The sequence below is a fragment of the Apteryx rowi genome, unplaced genomic scaffold (genome assembly GCF_003343035.1).
Source record: "Apteryx rowi isolate R43461 unplaced genomic scaffold, aptRow1 scaffold_31, whole genome shotgun sequence".
Classification (NCBI taxonomy): Eukaryota; Metazoa; Chordata; class Aves; order Apterygiformes; family Apterygidae; genus Apteryx; species Apteryx rowi.
In genome coordinates this window covers 2,565,467-2,589,073 of record NW_020449530.1, presented here as the reverse complement: position 1 = coordinate 2,589,073, position 23,607 = coordinate 2,565,467, and the positions used below count along the sequence as shown (strand labels likewise).

Here is a 23,607-nt window from a genome sequence, read left to right as displayed (position 1 = left end):
GTCTGTCAAAAGGGGCTCAAAGCTCAGATACAAAAAGAATTATGGAAATCTGTATATATGAGTTGGAAATCCAGAAGCAAGCTCATTCCACCAGTAAAAGTTAGTTTTCAGTTGACATAGAGCTGGAGATGCAGGAGCACCCTGTTCTTCTGAAAACAAGTGTCTTCCACAAACAGTTCAAAAGCTGCACAGAATTCTCAACCTAGTCATGCTCCAGGGTCAAAGTCAGTCTCAATCCACAAAGTTACTGGCTTGAAGATGGGAAGCTTCCATTCAAACAGCCAGTTTTTCTTCCAAAAGCATATTAGCCATTCAGCACCTGTTCTAATGTTCTCTATTTAGCCTGGTTTTCAACATCACTACCATCACTCCCCTTGAGTGACAAGCTAACAGCTCTCAGCTCTCGCTCTCAATATAAGATGCTACCATTTCATTCAAGATAAAAAGAGAATCAGAACGTCCTACCTGCAGCAATACCCATCTTTCCATCCACAGACACAGCTACAGCTGTGCTCACTGTCACCACTTCTGGTGGGTCACCTCCCTCTGTCAAAACACACACATAGGAGACTCAGTTACCTTACCACCAGAGATCAGTAAAATGCAGCGGGAGCAGCTTGCTCACACAATTTCTCATCCAGGTCAGTGTTTACAGAGGCCTAAACCCTGAAAAATCCTAGAGTTTGGAGGACTGCATCTTTCAAACAACAAAAGCTCCCCAAGGGGCTAATAAGGAGATAGTTTGTTCCCTTCTAGAGAATGCAGTTGCCCATGCGACAGATGCCATTTCTGTAATTTTTTTAGTGATTAGATTAACTTCAGCTGGGGCACCACTTTTGAAACTGCCAGGGGACAGTTTGAAGGTCAGCATGACTGATTTAACCTGCAACTGACTCCTTCCTCGCATTCTGTACAGTAGACTCTTGCTCAGACAGATGGATTGGGGATTCTTTCCTTCCCAAGAGCTCCAGAGTTTGTCACTGCTTTTCATTTCTGCCTTCATCATTCTTGTTCATACTCCGTGTGTCCTGAGCATGATTCTGTGGCTACCATAGTTTAGCCTGGAGTCTCTCACTCATTTTTTTGGACTAAAGCCAGATTAACTTCCTCAAGGGTGTCAGATAAGCTAGCAAAACCCTTAAATACTCAGCCAACTGATGTTCGCATGCTTTGAGCCTTATCCTGCATTTATGGTGAATTCCAAATTTCTTGTTGTCCCTAGAGTGAGATTCAATAAGCAATATGCACATACTATCCCTAGAAAAGAAACATCCAACACATGACAGATCTGGGCTGCAAGAACAGTTCTATTTGACCCACAGGGCATTCCCTGCTACCTTCTCTCAGGGATTTTGGACATTGGCAAGGAGGCGCCTGGATAAATTATTCTGATAGCCTCCAGCCATTTGCTACCGGACTCCTCCCCAAGGGGTCTTCTGGCTCTCCCCTCTCATGCAACCTCCAGTCAGGAGGACATATACTGAGTCATGTGGAAAACAGGAAAAGTGGCCTTTGGCAGTTGATTCTCAAGAACTCCCATAAGGTACTGAGTGGCCTCTTCTGGCCAGAAGGTGGGGCACCCTGTTCCATGGGATGTCAAGTGAAGGGCCCGGATTCTGCTCTGACAATGAAGCGCTGTGGCTCAGAAGAACTGAGTATTATTTCCAGGCTCTTCACAGAAATCTTGTGTGATCTCATGGATCACAGTCTCTCTAAGCCTGACTATCCAACTCTAAAGGGAGCAATTATCTTCCCTACAGTTTAGAGTACAAGGTTTTCAGGTCCAGGCACTACCTCTTACAATGTGCTTTTAGGCTTTCCAGCATAATGGGGTCCTGAACTTGACTGAAGAGTCCAAGTAATAGCACTGTAATACAAAAGACAGTGGTAGCTGCTTTTATTCAGTCTTTATCCATGCAAAACTACCTATGACTTCGAAGAAAACCAAATCAAGCCACAACTCCAATAGTTAGTCAACAGTGACTACTGGTGCCTGGGTATTGGGGGTCTGTGGGAAGCACCACAGGGTGCTACCACCAGGTTTTCTAAGCAATACTCCATTCCAAACAGCAAATGCGGTGGCATGCAGGGCAGCAAAAGGTCCCTCCTGCCATGCCTCCCCCCTCTCTCTACACTCCCCTTTTAAGTAAGATGTAAAGGTGCTGGGCAAAGAGAAATTTTGGTGAAAGGTTTCACATATTTTCTGTTTCCACTCCTCTCCCTTTACATCCTGGTTTATCTCTTGCCTCCCAGTCTCGTTTTCTCCTCTTCGCTACTTGCTTTCCCACCCACCAGCCTCCCACCACTGTGCCACAAAAAGCTCTAACAGCTAAAGTGCTGAGCTCTGTGACAGAGATGGAGTGCTGAGGGCCAGAGAAGAGCACAGAGGGGATTTCTGCCTCCTGTGTAGGAATCTCATACCAGTGTTTTTTTGATCTTATCCTTCTAGGCTCTTCTGTTCTCTTCCAGCCTTTGAGGAAGTCCTAGCTGGCTCTGAGAGCTCACAGGAACCAACACCCTAAGCAACAGACACTGAAAAGCTGCTCCTTGCTCGTCTGTCATGTTTGAGCTCCTTTGCTGGGTAAGAGGTACCATATTCTAGTTACAGAAAGTGGTGATGGAAGAAATGACTCCCTCTAAACTCACGTCTTCCTGACTGAGTGCTCACTGATCCCTCATCAGTCCTGGCTGACCATTACTCTAATCATCGCGGCTAATGGGCCTGCCACACATGTGCCTCTCAGGTCTGGCTACACCTGCCTCTCTAATTCCTTCTGCAATACCTTTAACTTCCCCTTCTTATGGTTCACATGTCCTGCAGCCCCTCGTGTTCCCTCCACCGCCTCTCTAAATCTCTCAGTTTACCAGGCCCTTTACCTCCCTGTGTCCTTCACCTCCTCTGCACCCTCGTGTTACATAGTTGTGAACACCTTCCCCATGGCTTGTAGCTGTGTCTTTCCCTCATCTCCAGTTCCCATATCGTGCCATGAGCCTCGTGCCTCTATACTTGTACTAACAAACTGCCAGCGGCCAGATCGCAGCACTTCCCACTGTGCAAGAGGTGGCAATAAAGGGACCGGGATGAACGTGACATGGGGCGCAGCGTGTGACAAGCTTTCTTTTCGCCACTTCCCTGCTTCATGTTCAGGCTGAAGTTACCTGAATCATCTTCTGAAGTGATGCTGTAGATGAAGCTCCCAGGGGGATGTTCAGCTGCCCGACGATACCACAGTGGGAAGTGGTCCATGGTGAAGATACTTTCCTTGTCCTTCTGCGTCAGGAATTTCCTGCCAGAGGAAAAATGAGAGTAGTCTTTTGCACCTGGTGCAGAGGAGCAGCAGTCCTCCTTGGGATTACACAGTGGGAAGTGCTTGGGGCTGGATCCACCAGCTGGGCCCTTCTCAGAGCCACTGGTGGCATCTCGTCACCTGCAGCTTCCTCTGCAGTCAGAGGGGAGACAGGCCACCTCTGGGGCACATTTGGATCAGAGGCACAAGCGCAAAGTTTAATATTAAATTTGCTTGCACAGAGCACCCCTTATCCTGAGGCCTCTCGGACAACTTGGTAGACGGCTGCTGCACACTGGCCCCTCCATGACCGAAACGCAGCGCCCAACGGGGTGGGACGGATGCACCTGCTCTGTGGCTTGGTGCTTCACACCCACCAAAGGGGTGAGGAATCAATTCCGGTGGGGGATGCACAGAGGCAAGACAAACCCCCCCCACACACACACCCCGCTCCCCGCACCCGCAGAGATGCCTAACGCTTCCACAAAAAGCGTGGCTGCCGTTTCGGAGGCCACCGGGCGGGTCAGGACGAGACACGAGGCTCTCCTCCCCGCCGATCGCCCCGCGTCACCTGCCCCGCGCCCGCCATTTTCCGCGGGCGCCCGGCAGCGCCGCCCCCCGCCCGCCCCGCTCCTCGCAGCGCCGGGGGCCACCGCGCCGCTCGCGGCCGCCCGCCAGGTGCCGCTGTTGCCCCGGCCGAGGCCCTCGGCGGCGCCACCGCCTCCCCCCCCCGACAACCCCCCCCAACCGGCCGCGGGCGGCCGTTGGCCGCGGGGCGGGAGCTGCCCCGGGGCTGCGGGGAGCGGCGGGGGCTGCCGCGGGAGGGAGGTGGTCGCCCGTGGCCGCGGGGTGTCTGCCGCCTCCTGCGCCTCAGCCTGCTACAGAGGGATGGGGGAGAGGGGAGGAAAGGAGACTGGACTGTGCCAAAGATTAACGAGAAAAGCAGGGTAGGCGATGCTGTGGTGGCTAAATGTTGGAGTCCTAGGGACTCACTGGCTGAAGGAGCTGAGGAAACAGGAGCTCCTCGCGTGTGACACGTTGGGATCTGTCACAGAAATGTAGTGACTGCAGCTGTATAAAGCCCTGAGCAATGCTCCCAATGAGCAGTGTGGGCTAGGGAATCATCATATCAGCCTCCTATAGCACACACCATTTTCTTTCTTGTCCTCAAGGCCTGGCTCTGGCTTATCCAAGGCGGCCTCAAAAACATGAGGAGCATGGCTGACACGTACAGCACCTCAAGCACAATGGAGCTGAAGACAAAGCTCATGTTTGGGGGACTCAGAGACAGTGAAACACTTGCAAAAAAGCTAAGGACCACCTCTGGTGCCATCCTGTTTTGCTCCAGCTGCTGCTGATGGCTCTGTGACCTGTCCTTTCTTACAGCAGCATGCTCCAGCCTGCATTAAAAACTCAACATAAATGAAAACTGTACCCTTTCCATATCAAACCCGTTCACTGAACACACATTTTTGCCTTGAGGGAGAGGACAAGAGAATGAATCATATATGACAGATGTCAGTCACATCACTTAATGCATCACTGGAAGGCATTGGGATAATACTGTGACATGGGCAACATAAGAGCCAGAACAGAATAAACCTGGGAGGGAACTGAGACAGAAAGATCAAACCTAACCAGACTGGAATGTCTCCTGGACACCGGAGTGCAGAGCCTTTTTCACTGCAAAAATGGTCCTGGGGATCTAGCAACTGGGGACATTTTCTCAATTAGCTGACTAAGGTCAGCGAATGATCAAAATTTTTCATTTTACAATGAAATGAATGCACTTTGGGACAGTATTTTAAGAAATATTCAAAAGGACCAGAGCAAGACAAAGGACCCCTCCCCTGACTCCATAAAACAGCACCCACTCCACCAAGGTCTTGCTTGTTTCCTTTCATTTCTGCATCCCAAAATACAGTTCAGAGACTGGTGGTGATTTCCTGTTGTTCCTTCGCAGAAACTGAGAGAAACCCTGTAATGCAGTTTAGGGACTTGCCTGTTGGAAAGTTTCTCAGAGCCCACATATAAGGCATTCCTCATGAGTCCAGCCCGAGTGCCCAGAAATGCCATCTCAATGTCTGCCTCAGTCTCCCTGTGGGACACAAACATACAAGCAGATGCACACAGTTCTGAGAACATGAGCTATCTCCCTGTCCCAAGGTAAGGGCCTTTCAAACTAGAAGCACACCTGGAGAAGTAGCCCCCAAATTCACTTGTAAGGTAACCCCATTTACAGCAGGTTTCTACGTGCTAACAGCAACAGGTCATTGGCTAACAATTGGCAGGCTTAGACTTGCGCCTACATTCACAGTTTTGAAGTTTGTTCATTTGATTCTTTCATAAGTAGGACATAAGCAAGGGAGAGGGATTGCAGAGAGAGAACGGATGTCTCAGGTCTGTATGAAGTAGGCCAGGTAGCAGACCTACTCGGAAGCAGCACTTTGACTCAGACTACTGCAGCTGGAGTCATCAAGGGCACAGATGGGAGAGCTACATGGTGGAGAGTCTGCTTCAGTGTGGTGTATATGGTGCAGCTTTAAAGTGAGATGTGTGTATTGCTGTGGCCACCTAAGGGTGTGCTGACTAAAATTTCCTAGCAGGGTTGCCGCTGGCTCAAGCTGTGTCAGCAGTAGGGATACTGGCAAACAGTAACACAAACAGGGACAAGAGTCCTGTGGCCATGCATCTGTGTAAGTAGTATGTTGTCTGCTGAAAGCAGATCTGTGTGACATGATGTTAGATGTTAAAAGCAATAGGTGCCACATTGGGAATAATGAAGTAGAACGTTGCCCTCTAAAGCCAGAGTGTCCTGTCCATTCCGGAGTCTCAACCTGAAGGCATCACCAACAGACACAAGATCAAACTCCCTTTGTTCCACTGATGATAAAGGAGCAAATTCCTTTCCCACTGGGATGTTTTTTGCTATAGTCACATGGGAAGTCAAGCCGAACAACTTTGCTGCCATTCAGAGGGACAATCTGTGCATAGAGAAATACTCATACGAACTTTAAACATCAAACTGAAATGGTCTTAGTTGGCCTGAGATACCAAACTGTATCAACTATAGAGGAAAACACAGTGCAACTGAGTTAGGTGCTGCAATGAACTGGTGCTGAACACCCCTTGCAGTGACACTTCTGGATCATTACTATTCTCCGTTCAAACATGGGTGACCTTAAAGAGAATGTTTCATTACCAAAAAAACCTCACCAAACAGAGTGCTGAGAAGGCCTAAGAACTGAGAAGGCCCCTGAGAAGGCTCAACCTGCTGGAGTTCACTCCTGAAAGATACCGGTGCCTTCTGAGCTATTTCTAAAGTTTCCTATACACGGTGTAAGCATCTGTGACTGTTTCAGGCACTGGGTAAGCACATCTGGAAATGCAGCTTCAATGCCGTTTTACACATTTATTTCTCACACACTTACATGGACATATTGAGGGCTAGTGTTGTCCAGTAGGCCTCCATGGGTGCAGTAACCACTGCATCAAACAGCACTTCCTGGACCAACTCCTCATCACCTAAGGAGAAAGGAGAACAAGAATCAGGAGAGAAAGACATGCTCTCCCCCTAGGTGTCTTAGAGAGTCCCTTGTTGCAGACCATCTGTCTGGCTCTGGTCAGTGGAGCAACACAGCACAGAAAGAGGCAGCCCCTTGCAGTGCTGAGGACAAGACCCACAGTCCTGCCTGGTGAGAGCACAGGAGCAGGTGTTACAGCTAAGGCAAACGGTGCTGACGCAGAGAAGGAGCTCTGGGAGCTGCTCTAACAAGGCGGATCATCATGCTGGTCCCCCTCTAAACTTGGCGAAAAAGTTTGGGTTTTAAAGAGTGGGTAGATGAGAGGCTTTCCAATGAAGTTATTCACCACACCTTCTCTCTGGCCTTCTCCTTGACTGAACAGGCTGTCCACAGCCATTGCCTCAAATCCTTCCCCTTGGCCTTGCTTCTGGGTGCTCTGTAGTGAGGACACCAGCCACCCCATTCCACTCAAGCAGCTTCCATCAAAACCCTTAGTGACTTCTTGATGGCCTCTACCCTGTCCTTGTGTTCCTTGGCTTCTCTTGGCATTAACTCTCCATCCTTCCTGCAAGTCTTACAGGATGCTGTCCTGTCCTGGTTTCCCTCAGATGCTCTGGCCGGTCTAGGCTACCAGTCTAGTCCAGTCTGAATTGGGACTGAGAGGTGTTTAGAAAAGTCTGAGGTATCATGCTTTAAATGGCACGCTCTAAAATCCCATTGTAGAAAAGTATCTAAACTAAACTTTGATTTGATCTGTTTCACTTTTATATTGCCCTGCTTGCATTTGTCTCATGTTGTGAGCATGTGATGGCTGTCATATTCCAGATATGCCGCCTTCAGTGCTTTTCTAGACAGAGCCATCCTCTCTGTTTTGATGTTTGAGCCTCTACTTTCTGGGCTGAGCCTGCAGGGCTCTCCTGATCTTTTCCAACTGCTCCCAACTTTCTTATACTTTCCCTGTCACAGCTGGCAAGATCCATTCCCCCATCCTTGCTGTCATTCAGATCTCAAAACCAGAGGTCACAGGCAGATCTTTCCTTCTCTGGCCCCCACATATCTAGGCCATGTCCAAATTCTATTTCTTTTTCCTCCATAACACTTCCAAATCTCCATGCATCTCACAGTCAGCTCTCCTAAATTTTTCTTCTGCCTCCCTGGCTTTTTTGACTCATACATCCCCTCCTTTCAATCTGCTCCAAACAYAGCCAGGAGGGGTCTGTTCACACTGTGTAAGAGACAAACAATTATTGGATTACATTTGTTTCCAGTTTTAAGAGATTCCCACCTCCCTGCCAGAGGTTTCTGCCCCTCAGGTGGAGCATGATATGCGAACACTTGATTCCGCATTTGGCATAAATAAGAAGGCTGAAGCTGTGGAGAGTGGGGTGGGCTGAAGGACATCTTGAAGCTAGATTGCTATAGGGAGTCCCCATGCACAGCTGCCTGCCTCTGCCCCCCACAGCAGAGATCCCACTTTGTAGTGGTGCTGTATAAGCTGCTTGTGTGGCTACGCTTACCTAGAGAATGGGGCTTGGTGTGAAGGATGAGCAGCAGGGGAACTAGGAAGGATAATCATTCGGTAGCAGGTTTTCTTTTTTCCTCCCCAAATCAATTACCAATTGTGTTTGAAAAACAAAATTAATAGTCCTTGTTCTGGAAGAACCCATCTGTCTAGAAGGCACAGTGCAGCACTGGTAGGATGCTGCCTGGAGCCCTAGAGAGCAGAATAGTCACAGCAGCTTTCCTGGCTCTCCAGCCATCGCCCCCTCCACTGCTGCTGGTCAGTCTACCTTAAACATGGTGTGCAGCCTCCCCACACCATTCAAGCCTTTCACCCTTCACTATTTCCTATGCGGAGACCTTCAATAAGGCCAAGTTATGTAACAGTTTTGAAATGGAAAATAATCCTCTGACAGAGACAAGGAAGTGTGTCTTCAGCTCATTTCCACTTGTGAATTAAGCTGGGCTTGAGTTCAGTTCTGCCTGTGTGAGCAGATGCTGCAGGAGCTCAGTCTGATGCCACTCAGTTTCTCACAGTCCCTTCTGCACCATGATGGGAACAGGAAAACCCCAGCAGGGCCTTTTTGATACCCAGGACTCACATTCCAGGTCAGGTTCCTCTCCGGTGAGGAAACGGATCACAGCCTCCAGCTGGCTGAGCTTCCGGTGATCTGGATCAATGTCTGTGATGCAGTAAATCCTGGTGGGGAGGGGAAACAAGCCCACAAGGATGAAAAGAAATCACAGTAAAGCAAATGCTCCTCAAAAAAAACCCAAAACTCAAAAAAACTGCAAACAAAGATTCAGCAAGGAAGCTTGGGCTGCAAAGATTTTGCTGTTGCTACACACCACAGCTTCTTAAAACCTAACAGTGTCACCATAACTCAGGCCCTACTGATAAAATCAAACATCAGTTAGTGTGACTGCTGTGCTAACTTAATATGGCTGCTCTTATATCCTCCAGCATAAGCTAACAATGCAACCTGCTTAGCAGTCCCAAATCCTTTCAGCAGAGTTATATACATGCTGTATAAGATGTGTACCCATGTGTGTAAAACAATAACAATGTGATGGATCAATCTGGAAAGCAGGGGACCACATGCAGTGTTTGTAACACTGGATCAGGACCAGAAAAGCCAAGAGACTGAGAAACAGAACATGAGACATGGAAGGAGCTTGCAGTTTAATACAGTGGCAAGAAAAGCTGTCCCAGAGAAATAGGACACAGCTCCAGGAGCATCAGGACACAGATTGGGGGAGGGGTGGGACAGTGTATTATAAATAGAGGACTCTGTTTTATAAAAGAAACCAGACTTCTAATTCTGCTTTCAGTTTTGACTGCCTCAGTGACAGGACAAGGGAAAGGAAGGGCTTATAAGAGAGAATTACAACTCATTAAGGGACTGAAAGGAATCGTTTATGAGAGAAGTCTAAGAGAAATGAATATGTAAAGCGTGGTAAGCTGACACCTCAAGTTAGGAGTAGAAGAAGAAGTCCCTGCATGTGTCTTAAGTGTGCTGCCTATGAAACTTGACAGTGTAATGAGAGGTCTGAAGGGCTGCAGGGCTTCTTGAATATAGTTGTTTTGGCTTTGATTCAAGCTGTGTTCATGTGCCTTAGTGTAGCTGAATTTTGCGTTCATGAAAATCCCAAACCTCTCAGCAAAAAATGGAAAGTGCCATGCTTTACCCTGTTTCATATCCAAACCAAGCAAACCCGTAAATTATGCAAGATATTGAAACAGGGGTAATAAATCAGCTCCATGTTCACTTGAAATTAGGTCTAAGCTCAGTTCACAGGAATGCCAACCAAAAATAAGCAAGGATTTTAAAAAGCATTTCAATCTCTAGCTAACCTTGCAACAAAATCCCCTGTCAGATTTGACTTAGTCTAGGTTTTGTAGCACAATTCTGAGCAACGAGAGGAGGAAAAAGATGAGTTTGAGCACAGAAGACTGAGGACAGATCTTGGGAGATGTTTCCTAGCAGGGTGATGTGTCAGGCCTTGGAGTGATCTCCCAGAGGAAGAGATGGAACTGAATTCTTGAGGTGCTGCTGCGTTGCCCCAAGACCGTCAGTTCTTCCAGGTGCGGTCCCTGAATAATACTGCTTTTTCTCAGGGCCACTGGTGAACTCAAGCAAAACTGGTGGGAACTTTGCCAACAATCTCAGGACAAAGTCCTGCATCATTGACAGGATTTCCTCCACTTACCATTCATTGGCTAAAAACAAGTCCGGCTGGAGCAGGTCATGCAAACCTGAAACCAGATAATATATTGAGTATTCGGTTAGGTAGCAGACTGACAGATATAGGCTGGGAGGGTAGAAGTGAAGCAGTGAAATTCAGATTAATTTCCTTGTCCATTGGACCAATATGGCTGTTCCAAATTAACCTACCTTCTTCCACTGAAGTGTTGCCCAGCAGGATGTATTCCCCATGTCCTCTGGACAGCACAACACCCAGGCTGCAGGCAGGAGGGAAAACAGAGGGCTTGTCAACAAGGAAAGGTGTAATCCCTGAACATGACACTGCATTCCCTGCAATTACAACCCTAAAAGCCATTAACTCCCTCTACAGCTGTTAAAGAACATCAACAAAAGAGGATTAAGTGAGATCTAATTTCAGCGCAAGAAAGTAAGGAACCTGTCTGTAGAGCTATGAGGCATTTTTTGACCACAATTTTTTGGCCAGAGTTGCACATTCAGGTCAACAATAGCATTTCTAAAACCTTGCCAATTTCAAACCATTTCAGCTGGAGAAAAAACACAAAATAAAAACTAACTTGATTTCTCATGTGATATTTTATAATTATCAGTTTATAACAATGTTTTGCTTTGAACCATACATCAGAACATATAACATATTTAATAGAACCAGATATTGAAAATCTTTCATTCTGCTTTATCTAAAATGTAGCTTTTGGACTTTGAACTTCAGATAAATCTTAATAGTAATTTTGAGTTGACTCCAGATCATTTTTTTTAATGATTATAGGAACAAAGAAATCAGTCATTCACACTGCTCTACTCATGAGTCATAGCCAGTTTTATGAAGAAAAGACTCCTGATACTTTGTATTGGTGACATGCGAATCCTTGCTCACCTGAAAGGTGTGCCACTGATGTCCGTGAAGAAATAATCGTTGGTGAGGAAGAGAACTCGTTTCTGGAATAAGAGCATGAGTAAGAATGTGAGAGACCATCAGACAGACCAAGACTGTAGTGATGATGGCGACCTGGGATGTATGTCCTCAAGGTTAGGCCAAAGCAGTTGATCAGCACCAACACTTCACACTGCAGGAGGACTGGCCAGAGGCAGAGATGAATGTGCAGTATGCAGCATATTCAGCAACTTGTGACTTTCAGGAATCTTTATTTCCATATAGGCCTTCAGTTAAACCTTTCTTTGCTTTGGGGCTCCAAGGCAGGCTGCAGGAAGGGGAGGAGAAGCTGCCCTCTGCCTTGCACCGTCTGAGCCAACATGCTGGGGCCCTGCTGCTCTTTTGCTGTACAGAGCAACCTTGATGGCTTTGCACATCATCATCATCACCAGCAGGACTGGGGTCTCTGTGAGGCAGGTAAGCAGGAGGGGAGGTGGGGTTGGAGGAGAGTCAGCAGAGGCAGAATGGCCACACAGCTTGCCAGGGAGGTGGGCAGCTGGGGCCAACTCTCCTCACTTTTGTGGGAAATGCTGAGATTCCTGACATTTGTTTTCTTGCCAAATTGGGACAAAAGAGATTTTCTGAAAAAAAAAATCAGTAAAAGAAACAATTTACATTTTTAAAATAAAACACAAGTGCTGATTCAAATCCAAGCCATTTTGATTCACATGAAAATATTTGTTTCAAACTGACATTTTAACTCAAGACATTTCAGATTTTTGAAAGCTGATTTAGAACTTCAGCTGTTTGCCAGACTGGCCTTTTCCTGTAGGAAAGTGTTGATTTCAGTGGAACTCTTTTCCAAAGGAGAAAAGTTTTTGGAAAATCTTTATCCAACACTTATGCCAGTATATGAACCCTAATACATTTAAAATCCCAGCCCTACTCCAAAATGAGGTGAGACGATGTGTGTGGGAGACAGTGAGGGAATACAGAAAACTCACTGCTCCCCAGGGAAAGTCACTCCTGCTCTAACCTGCTCAGAGCTCAGGCTGTGCAGCAGTAGAGGTGGAGCGATGCGCAAAGCACCAGCTCTGCAGTGTGCCCTGAGTTTGTGCACAAGGCAGATGGGCTAATGTGGATGCAGATGGGGGCTAAAGTTAAGGAGTAAGGTGAGGAGGTGGCAGACAGCTCAACCATTTTTCACCTCTCTCCCTCTCTGCGTGGCATTCATGTACTGTTGAGCAACATGGTCCCAGCCTTTTGCCAAGCAGAGGCGTTCCAGAAGTGTCATGATAAGCAATATGACACAGTGGCATTTTGATGACTGTGGGGGGTCACCACAGTCTTGCCAGTCTGATCTCACAGAGAAGGAGGAGACCTGGGGGTGAAGGCCTCTGCCTGGGGTGAAGGACACAGCAGCAGATGGCCTGGGGGTGCCACTCCTCCTGGAGTCCGAGACTCTTTCTTCCAGCAGAGCTTGTCTGTTTGTCCTTCGGTCCCCTCCTGCTGCCCTTCTTCTGCACGTGCAACCACTCTGGTGTCTTGTGGGAAGGAGGGTAGACCTCTGTTTGGGCAGGGGGTGGGAATGGCCACTCAGCTCTCCCTGAGACACTGTGCAGGTAGCACCACTCATCCCCTGGGAAGGGCGAGAGGCAGAGACACCCTGGAGCCACGTGGTACTGAGGATGATCAGGCAGGACTTTGCTGCGTAGCACAGAGCAAGGGAGATGACAAGAATACGGGCACCTTGGCACAGCAATGGGATGGCTACTTAACAGCACCAATGGTCTGGGAACGTGTATATTTCAAGCTCTGATATTGTGACTGTACTGGGCAGTCACTCCGCTCTAATGCCATTAGCAGTGGTTTGCCACAGCTCCTACACGTCCTTGCTCTTTTGCTTTCACTCCTACCTTTACAGTCTCAACCCTTTTGTCTGCTAGCCAAAAGCAAAGGCATTTTTTGCCGCCAGATCTCTCTAAGGACTGCCCCTTCTCTGTGGTCCTTATTTTTCTCTCTCCATCCCACTCTGTTCCCAATGCCTTCCTTTGATCAACCTGCGGAATCACTTTTACATAGCTGACAGAATATTTTCTATCCCCTTCACTCAACCCTTTGCTCCGCTGTCTGGCTCTCTCATTCCCATTGTTTTAAGGCTCTGTCAGCACTTCCTTTGTTGCAACTGCTGCTCTGCTTCATCAGCTAGCAGAGTACTAGAGGGAATAGTGAAGTTTCATTTCTGATCCCTGCTCCATGTGTATTCAGATAAAAGTAAAACTGTCACCTGCTCATCTTCAGTCTCCTATTGTGCTTCATAAGGCTCACAGAGTTGCAGAATAAAACAGGCAATATCTCTTGCTGAGGATACTTCTTGTTACATTTTTCCCTTAGGTAGGGGAGCAGAAAGATGTCCCTAAAACATTGAACTAAAAGGATGTCTTCAGATGACTCAGAAGAAATGTTATTGTGGGTGCACAAAGACAGAATGAGGAAAGAGGTTAAGCCAGAGAAATAAGCAATCTAGACTTCCAAAGAATAGATCTTGCTGGAAAACCCTGATTGCTTTTCTGACAGAGTAACAAAGCTAATGCGTAAAGGGAATAAAGGAMGTGCAATATATGTGGGTTTATATAAAGCACTTGAAACAGCTCTCATGAAATTTTATTTTAAAGAATCAATTAATGTGGGCTTAAATAAGATGTGGAGTGAGAACCAACTGCTGTACTGTAAACAGAAAGAAACAGTAAACAACAGTGTATCAAGAAGATGATCTAATGAGAGGAACAGACGGAATCTATCTTAGGAGCCATTATATACAATGATCTATAAGACAAAATAAAACAGCATTTCTCTGCATACCGAGAAAAAGTCTCAACAGCCCTAAAAGTTAGAAAAATGGGATAAAAAGAAGGCATGGGATTCAGTTAAAAAAAAGTCAAGTGGAAAAAATAGTTAAGAAACATAAAAGCCAAGGCAGCAGCTCTGGGGCAACTAAGAAAGAGAGGAAAAATATGAAGGGACAGCAGAAAGGAGATTTGAGGCTCCCTGTTCAGAAATGTCCTGTTGCAGAGAATAGAAGCTCTCTGTAGAACAACTGGGAAGCAGTACTCAAATAATTCAGTGAAGCTCTGGTATTTGTGTACCAGAAGTCATACAACAGACAAAGGGAACAAAAATAATTGCTGAACTGCTTGGACTGAAAAATGTGCAAATATTTCAAATGCATATGTTGTCAATGGCCAGAAGAGGGAGGGCAAATCTATTGACAGGTACCTGATAGTTGTGAACACCAAGAATAGAGACAGATAATATAGTTACAAGATCTAGCAACCATTCCAAAGAGACAGAGAGATCTCTACATTAAGAAATGGCATCGACTGTGAGCAATTGGTTTATTGGAACTAGTGCTGACTGTGGCTTAGTGTGGGAGCAGTTCAGCTAACCTGATTGCTGAAGAAAATGCTCTTTCCTAAAAGATGGAAAATTTTCCTAAAAGATGGAAGACTTCTGGAGCAGTGTAACTTGCAGGACTCTGGAATACTTCCTAAGAGGAAATGATGAAAGCCAAAATCTTTGGGAGAGTTAAACCTGAATGAAAAAGTACCAGTGAACCTAACGTACACAACAATTTTGCACGTATTCCAAGAGAAACTGTATAACCTTACATTAGAGCTGGTAGGGAACATTCAAAAGTCTCCATTTCCATGGGATTTTTCATAAAATATCTGTAAATACTTGCATAGAAATTTAATCATGGACCTGGTTAAAGGAAATCATATTCTAACAGAGTGAGGGAAAGATTTTCATGAGTGTTTTGGGGGAGGGAAAGGGAGTTGCAAAAGAGCCTCCAAAACTCTTTCTGTCTAGGTCAGCTCAACACACCTTCCCCATCTCTAAACTCTTAAAGCTCTCTGATTCATTTCACAGCCCTACAATGAACAACGTGCTTTTTGGCTTTGCCTGGATAAAGTAGGGAGCTGTGAAGCACTTCCAACACCTTTGTACGAGGAGAATGTTAGTAGGTATGAAGAATACTTCTAACGATGCTCTATTTTATGTCTTTAGCATATGTGTTATATACGTGGTAAAACAATAAAATCCTCACATTCAGAAATGCTGAGCATTAGAAACCACATCCTTCACAGTTCTTCAGCATCCATTTCCCATCCTCTCCTGCTTGTGACCTGAACAGAAGGATAATTTCTTACCCCTTTATCCACAGGGACCTTCACATCCATAGAGAGGTAGCCTGTTTCCCCACTGATCATGGCAGTTCTCAGCTGCAGAGGTGAATAAGAGTGTTAGTGTCTGCAGGTAGAGCAGGATGGAAGTTAATAGAGTCACTTGTCATTAACATAAAGAGACTGACAGAGAAGAGTGACTGGATTACCCCCCACCCAGCCCTTTCTCACTTCTTTTAAACTGAAAATGTGTTCTTAGTGGTCAGGATCCTTGTTCAATCAGTGTAATAAGTGACATAGGAAAATAATGGCTTATGTTGAAAGCTTGTTGATATGTCTTTTTAGCTAAAGGAAAGGACTTGGAAGCTATGAAATTGTCAGTCCAAGTTTCAGACTTCACCATTTGGCAGCCAGCAAGTCATTAGCACAGTACTTTGAGACTGTGAAAGAAGAGACACCTGAGAAAATGCACTTGCTCCCCCAGACCAATTCCAAAGCTCTTTGACATTTTTTAAACTGATTTATAAATTATAAGCTGTATTCAGCAACACTTCTGGGGGGCAGCAAAGCAGCTGTGTAACACAGCACAGCAAGACTATATGATAGCAGGGTAGGCAGTGAGAAGACCAGTTTATTCAATCCTGTTTCCAAAGGCAAAAGGTAATTTTCACAGTGACTCTCAAGTTCTTGCAAGAAAGAGCCAGGAAATTTTCCATAAGCACAAAGTCTTTGACTTTAGGTCCAACCTTCCAGAGCATTTCAGCTTATTGCTTCAGCCTGGATAGAAAAAAAAGGTGGGAAGTAACTAATTCATTCACACAGATTACTTCCTTACTTCCAGAGACAGGCTTCCATTCAAGTGCTGGTCAGTCTCAACTGTATTTGCTTTACACGTCCACAGTTCAAAATATTACGGCTGTTTGAAGCGGGTTATTTACAGTCCTAGAATATAAAGCTTGTGTGTTTATGGGCCCTTAGAAATCAAAACACTGACTTGTACTATTCCTTTTTAGCTAGCAGAGTCTGACCTCCTGTCAGAGCCATGGCCATACGCTGTTCTGGTATGACTGAGCCTGCTACATTTTCTCCAGGTTCTGGGCTGTTCAGATATTGTTGTTCCATCCATACCTTCTCCTCAAATCTCAGGCATCTTTCGTTGCCCCGTATGGCAGTGGAGGAGCAGATCAACAGCTGTCCGAGACAGCAAATTCAGATCTCCTCAGCTCCAGCTAGTCTGCAGGCAGGCTACTATCCTGTGCCCAGCACCCATGCAAGAGTGGTTGTAGGTTGGTGCTAAGATCCAGGCTGGCTTCTTCTTCCTCAATAGCTTCTCCTGCACTGAGAAGTAAATCAGCTATAGCCCTGCTGTCTGGGAGTCCTCATACTACTTGATCCTTTTTACATAGGACAGTTATAGTGACGGTTGGCATCCACTTGCAAAAATGTGAAGGAGAGTTTGGATGGAGGAGTCATCTGGTCCATGCTGAAGCACCATTCCAGACACCCCAGACAGCAAGCACTCCTGCTCACGAGTGATAAGGCTATGCTGCCCCAATCACTGGTAATGAGCACCAACTCCTTTCCAGTGTCCTCTTGTGTGCTTTCAAACCAACACAGACATGCAGTTTACCTGAGGGCTTTTAATAGTATCTAGATGTTTAGCCACTCAGTTTCAACATCGGAAGGATTCTGGCAGGATAATTTCTTTTTCAGTGGCTCTGTCAAAGCTGGAGGAAGTCTGCTTGGGTGAGAGCTCCTAGACTGCTGGGCCAGATCCCCTGACCCTTCCCTTTTCCATTCACATGGAGAGTATCCGTTTGGTGCTTTAAGGAAGCCCAGACTTCCTCGTTGCCCAGTTGTGGGTGGTACTATTGTGCACCAGTTTGAATTTTCCAGACAGTGCCATTTTTCCTCCCCTGGATTTCTTTTAGCAGCTGGCTATATTACACATCATTAGCACTTGGGCATATTTTTCCGGTCTGATTTTGCTGTTTATCAGTGTTGCTGAGATCTGTCATTGATCTAATAGCATAGCTGCAAATCTGAGCGTTGAAATGTTGGCAGCTTTCTGCTGCAGTGGGTGTATCTTGAGAGTCTCTAGACTTGCTGAAGTCACACTGCAGATACCGTTCGCGTCACTGATTGTCTCTGTGCCCTCAGTGACTGCAACCTTTCTGTCTTCTGAAAAAGCAGTACAGGAACATAAAGTGGTTTTGTTTTACATACCTGTTTTGAATTTTTGTCACTCTGCATAGTTTTGCTCTGATTGCCTAAGCATAGAAACCTTACACTTTACATCATATTTGTGTTCAACTATCAAAATTTTTTGGTCAGACAGGAACTTGCTGGCCAAATAACTATGACAACAAGGTGGAGGGCTCTAAATTCCTGGAAGCTTCTGTGAAATAGTGAACTGGGTAGAGAAGAGTGGCCCTAAAAGTGGCTCTGGTGAGCGAGAGAGAACTACAGTGGGAACAGTTCCTAGAAGACATCAGCAAATCCACACAAAGCCAGAGGCAACCTGTATCTTGTTGGTTCTGCCATGTGTAAAACTACTTAATTTTGTCTTGCTTCCTCATTTCACACACAGTCCTGTTGTGTTTCCTTTCTCAGTCTGCCGCCATTCCAGTTCCTGAGTTCCTTCGGCATGGCACTTTGTACTTGTGCTAGCAACAGCAGTTACTTAGATCCTCTTGCTGGGCAGTTCATTTGTCCTCCCTGTTTGGGTGGATATCTATAGCATCAGATCTGTTTATCTCAACAGTCTCCTCTGTAATCCACAGGCATGTGTCCCACAGATAATTCTGTCTTACTCCAAATGCAGTTCTTATCTTAGCAACTTAAGTATTTATTCTCTCCTAATTCTTCTTTTGAGTAAAAGAAAACCAGCTACAGCAGAACCTTGCTGCCTTACAATTATATTTGGGTTCCTAGTTCTGAAACACTTTTTATCAGGTGTTCAGGTGCACACTTGTTCACTTTTTAGTAATTTTGCTCAAAGGAGAATAAAAAAGGGCATTTTCCAATGTTTTTTCACTCTGGTCAGCTATTGTTTTCGCTGCTTCCCAACTTATGCAATAAAGGGATGTCTGGAAATTTGTTTTTCCCAAGTGTCTAAAAGTCCCTTATGCTCTTTGTTTATTATTAATAAAGACTGTGAGCTTTAGTTTCTTTGTGAATTGCACTTTCTTCCTCACTGTGAATCTTGTTAGTTGAGTGGTTCCAACTATATCTCGTATGCTACATCTACGAGTAACGTCACAGGAGGCCTCCCTATTCCTAAACTACCTTGGCTTTTTATTAAGCAAAGGTGTGTACAGAGGTGCAGCAGCTACCACTAGCATTTGGGCCATGTGCACACAGACTGGCTCCCTGGAGCACCCCCCAAATGCTTCCATCCTCCTGCCAGCGCCTTCCCTCCCTGCTTCATTGGAGGGAAACCTCACATTGAGAGGAAGACAAGTATTTTGAAGGGGAGCAACAGTCTTGTCCTCTTGTAGACCACCAGCCTCTCCTAGGCAGGACCAGTCACTCACAGAAGAAACCAAGAGCATCTGTTGCCTGCTGTAAGCATGCCTCTTCCCTCCTCCTCCCACCATATGTACACACAAAGTAATAGCAAGAAGGAGATACAAGAAGGCTAAAATCAGTTTCTGATACTCACTATTTCATCCTCATCTTCCCATTCCACTTCTGAAAGATCTACACTGTTGTAGTTTGGTTTAGGTTTCAATTTCTTTCCTTCTTTATACTGGGGTTTATTAAAAAAAGGATAAAAAACCCAAGTAAGTGGTCAGGTAACTTCCCAAACTAACCCTTTAAAAATTGATATTTAATTCATAAAACAGGGATGCCTCATTTAGTCTGTGACTGGCAAGGCAACATTTGGGTACAGGTGCCATCTCAATCCCATGCTATCTATTGCTGTACATGGGCAATCTGGGGCTAGGGGAGTTCAAGTGGGAAAAGCCATTTCAAGAGTAAGGGACAAGCAGGAACATAGGTAAACTTGCAGGTAAAGGCTACAGCCTGTTTTGTGAGAATATTCTACAAAATAGCTCAGCACAATACACTGCTCTCCAGCAAATCAGATGTTGCCCACAGCTAAGAGTCTAATCCCATTAACACAATAATAACACCAGGAGATCTTTTCTGATGGGAATTAGGCTTTAGCTTCACTGAAAAAATGGTATGCTTTTCACCTGAAGCTAACTGATGGAAGCAAGTTATTTCCCTGTAATCTTCCTGGTGAAGCAAATGGTGTGCARTAGACTAGGAGAGGCCAATCCCAGGTGGAGGATAAAGCACTGGCCTTGCCTAGCCCTCATCCTGGAAACACCATGTCTCCCTTCTCTTCACACAGTGGAGTAACTACCTGTGCCTGTTGTCTCCCTGTACAAAGCTGCCTTTATGAAGACAGCTGGTGTGAAGCCCTGTTGTGGCACTTTCTCTTGCCAGTAACCACACTAACTCTTACATCTGTGCACATGTGGATTTGTGCACACAGGCACATGTATGAAATGTAAAATGCATCATACATCTGAGTATCTGTGGAATGAAACCCTTCATGTGTTGCAGGGAGATATGCAGTCTGGAGATCCAGGTGGCACCGCAAAGGAGACAGGTTGTCCTTGTGTCCACCCTGCCCCTCAAGTCCCAGAAGGTCTCTGCAGCCTACTAGTCCCTTCATTGTCTCTGACTTATGAGGTTACTAAGATTTGTGGTACTGGATCCTACTGGCCTCAAATTCCTCAAATGTCTAACCCTACAGCTGCTGGGCAACTATTACTGGGGCGCTACTCATGCTGAATCTTCCTGTAGCAGATGTGCCTGAGTGAGGGGAATTGTTTCTGCAGTTTGATACACAGCAATGAAACCTTGCATGCATGCAAATACATGTGTACCCACAGTTCAGTAAGTGCACACAAGTACAGCACTCACATGCTGTCTTACAGAGAACAGGCAGGTAGGCTACCTTACACTTCATACGCATGTGCAGGCATGTATGCATCAATGTGTGTGGAACTGATTTCTCTGGCCGTCATGTTCGTAGTGTCTATGTGTCAGAACCTGGTAGCCCTCACAGCTCAAAAAAATGTGAGAAATCAGTAGCATCCCTGAGAGTCAGTGTTTTCAAGTGAGCAAAGGTCCTCAAATTCACAGCTATACATACCAAAGGACGCAGGTCTGGGTGTGAAAGGATGTAGCCGTTGTTAGTGTTCAGAAAGGCGTATCCATGGACACCCAGCTGGAGAAAGAGGCATCAGAATAATTAGCTCTGCTTTTTCTAGAAACACTGCTATGTAAAGAATGCTGCAGATACCCTGGCCCCATCAACGTTCAGAAGTATTTCCCTTTAAAAGATATTCACCAGCAGGAGGTAGGCTCCATCCCAAACCATTTGTCTTTGTGTCTTTGGCTGCTCTGTCTGAGAAGACTGACTATGTTTGTATGCACAAATGCATGGGCAGGTAGTTGATTAGTGTACACATTCAAAAAAGATGCACACTTAGAATCTGTGATTGTCTTAGCTGAAAATCACCACAAAGAGGTAGAATTAGCTCTCCACAGTCACAGCAGTTCTGTGCATAGAATAGGCAATAAGGGGAAATATCATAAACCATACAATAACAGCTGTGACAAGTGTGTATGCTGATCACTATATATGTACAATATTGAATGGACAAGGAGTATGAATTTCACAGACATCTCTGGAAACCTGGCCTTCAGACGAGCTCTGCATTATGTGTCGGTGTTGGCAAGGCCAGATCTAGCCTAGGTCAATTGTGCAAGCCTACAGCCTTAAAATGCTTTTTAAGGAATAGCATAACCTGACAAGAGCAGACACTAGCTGACCTGATCTGCAAGAGATTTCTGAGAGAGAAATCACTCAGATCAAGCCCATACACAATACAAATTCCAGTTAAACCCTCAATTGCTAAAAACCCACTGATAGCCTGTGCTTGCCAAAACAAGAAGCGTCTCAAGGAAAATAAGAATCGCTGAAGTTTCTATCTTGAAAAAGATGTAGCAACTTTATATGTTTATAGAGACAACCTATCCTGGAGGAATAACAGTAGGGAAGCAGGGAGGTAAGTCATTCACAATCAGTCTGTACGTTTTTGGAGACATTTATTTCACACATCCCAGATCAAAACTTTGGTCTGTCTCTACATGGAACAGTTTGTTGCAAATCACACAGAGCTCAGCTTAGCATGGCAGACTGAATTCAGTGCACACTGGATCAGGACTTGGATCAGCAGGCTTCCCTATTAGCCTATTAAAGCTGAAATTTCTCAGCCAGTAAGTGGGATCATGAATGTATGAGCTCTCCAGGGCTGTAACTCGGGAACAGCTCACTGAACCTTTGTAACTCATATACCAGGGTATCCAAGCTGAGGATACCAGGTTTCCAAACTGAACTGGAGCTGGAAGAGCTTCTGCAAAGACATATTCTGTCTCTGATGTAAAAAATCCTTCAGTTAATTTTTCCTCCTTCTCTGGCACTGGCTGGAGAAAGGAATGGTGTTCCACCTTGGTCCAGAAGAAAGATTATTGTGACACATGGCCTTTGAGTGAGATGGAGAACGGAAGATGAAGGGGAATTAATCTTCCAGAGAAAATAAATGTATGTAAAAATTGAGCCTCCTAGACAAGGTTCCCCCAGTCCCAAAACAGCTACAGAGAGGTACTCATAGTTCCTGGGTTGCGTGAAGGATCATTTCTACAGCTGCATACAAATGGTCTAAAAATCCTGTGTCCCACTCTGGAAGCACCACACAGATTCATAGCTTCTGGCAGCACTTTCAGTCCTGTCAGTCTTTATCACTCAGACTTCAGACAATTACCTAACAGGTAGTTGTTGTCTAGTAGTTATTTAAGGGAGACTGGAAGCTGTGTGGCTCAAATTACTTGATTTCTGTGGTGATCTTCAGTGGTTACTGCTGTCTCCTGGCATGCAGACTGATTGAACAAAAGGTCACTGCACAGAATTTACAGCAGAAACTGAACAAAACAGTGTATCTCAGGGTATTTTTCTAGAGATCAACTTTTTTTTTTTCCTGAATATGTTGAACTTAGAGCTAATGGAAAGTGTTGGACTAGCAATTCTGGAGAGCAAATACTCCAACTAGGTACAGCACAAGTGAGTGAGAGCCAACTTCCTGTACACTCTCCTGCCAAGAAATCTTCATGCTGATCTGAAGAAAGAAACCCCTAGGCATGACAGGACAGTTTGGTCTCCACAGTCCATCTAGTCCTCAGTTTTTCTGCCAAGAGCATTGACAGTGAGACTAGCTTATTTTGTGCCAGCTGGCATAGTAACCTTTGTCCACTGGGAAATGTATATCAAACATTAATTCTTCTGAGATAGGTTGTTAGATCTGTATTATCCCTGAGGGATCTAAGTTGGTGGCCACCAAGATGCAAAGGCTCCATGACCTGTTGCCAATCCACTGAATCATCCAGTCCCTGTATTTCTGGAGCAGCCTAAGAGCTTCTAGTGGTGAATGATGAATTCTCATGTGTCATGTTGAAATCACACATCATCACATCCAACCTCTCTTGCTTTATGCTCATAGTTCTTCCTACAGACAGAGGAAAGATTTTTCAGAGAGTCATGTCCATGGAAGAATGAGTGGTGACTTCGCTGTGTAAAATAACAAATTGCATTATCTCAGTCTTACCATATATCGTGGTGCAAGTTTTAACAGCTCCCTCAGTGGCACATCAGAGCCCACCACACCCAGGAGAATCCCATGAGATCGCTTAAAAATAAAGAAGAATCCATTTTCAGAAAAAAAGTTTTGGTAGCTTTTGATCTACCCCCAACTGAATACACATAATTGCCTTCCTACTAGTCTCTCACAGTGTTCTCTCTGGGCTTGAGCAAGTAAGTTCATTCAAACCAACTAACATACCTCAAAAAGTCTCAAGAGGGTTGCTCCAGTGTTTAGGAGTATTTCCACCCAATATTTTCAACATTTTTGATAATGATTCAGAAGGACTATAAAA

At 45.4% G+C, this 23,607-nt stretch overlaps 1 protein-coding gene across 1 annotated transcript in view; it reads right to left on the bottom strand.

Moving 5' to 3' along the window:
- CACNA2D4 (calcium voltage-gated channel auxiliary subunit alpha2delta 4) overlaps positions 1–23,607 on the bottom strand; it is a 135,960-nt gene that overhangs the window by 72,342 nt on the left and 40,011 nt on the right. The window contains exons 15-26 of the mRNA XM_026070344.1: positions 23,280–23,360; positions 20,768–20,842; positions 19,259–19,345; positions 15,622–15,693; positions 11,414–11,475; positions 10,708–10,775; positions 10,523–10,568; positions 8,914–9,011; positions 6,719–6,812; positions 5,290–5,385; positions 3,160–3,287; positions 466–546 (exon numbers count right to left, since the gene is read on the bottom strand). Of these exons, the coding sequence (XP_025926129.1) occupies positions 466–546; positions 3,160–3,287; positions 5,290–5,385; positions 6,719–6,812; positions 8,914–9,011; positions 10,523–10,568; positions 10,708–10,775; positions 11,414–11,475; positions 15,622–15,693; positions 19,259–19,345; positions 20,768–20,842; positions 23,280–23,360 (988 nt within the window). The remainder of the gene's footprint in view (positions 1–465; positions 547–3,159; positions 3,288–5,289; positions 5,386–6,718; positions 6,813–8,913; positions 9,012–10,522; positions 10,569–10,707; positions 10,776–11,413; positions 11,476–15,621; positions 15,694–19,258; positions 19,346–20,767; positions 20,843–23,279; positions 23,361–23,607) is intronic.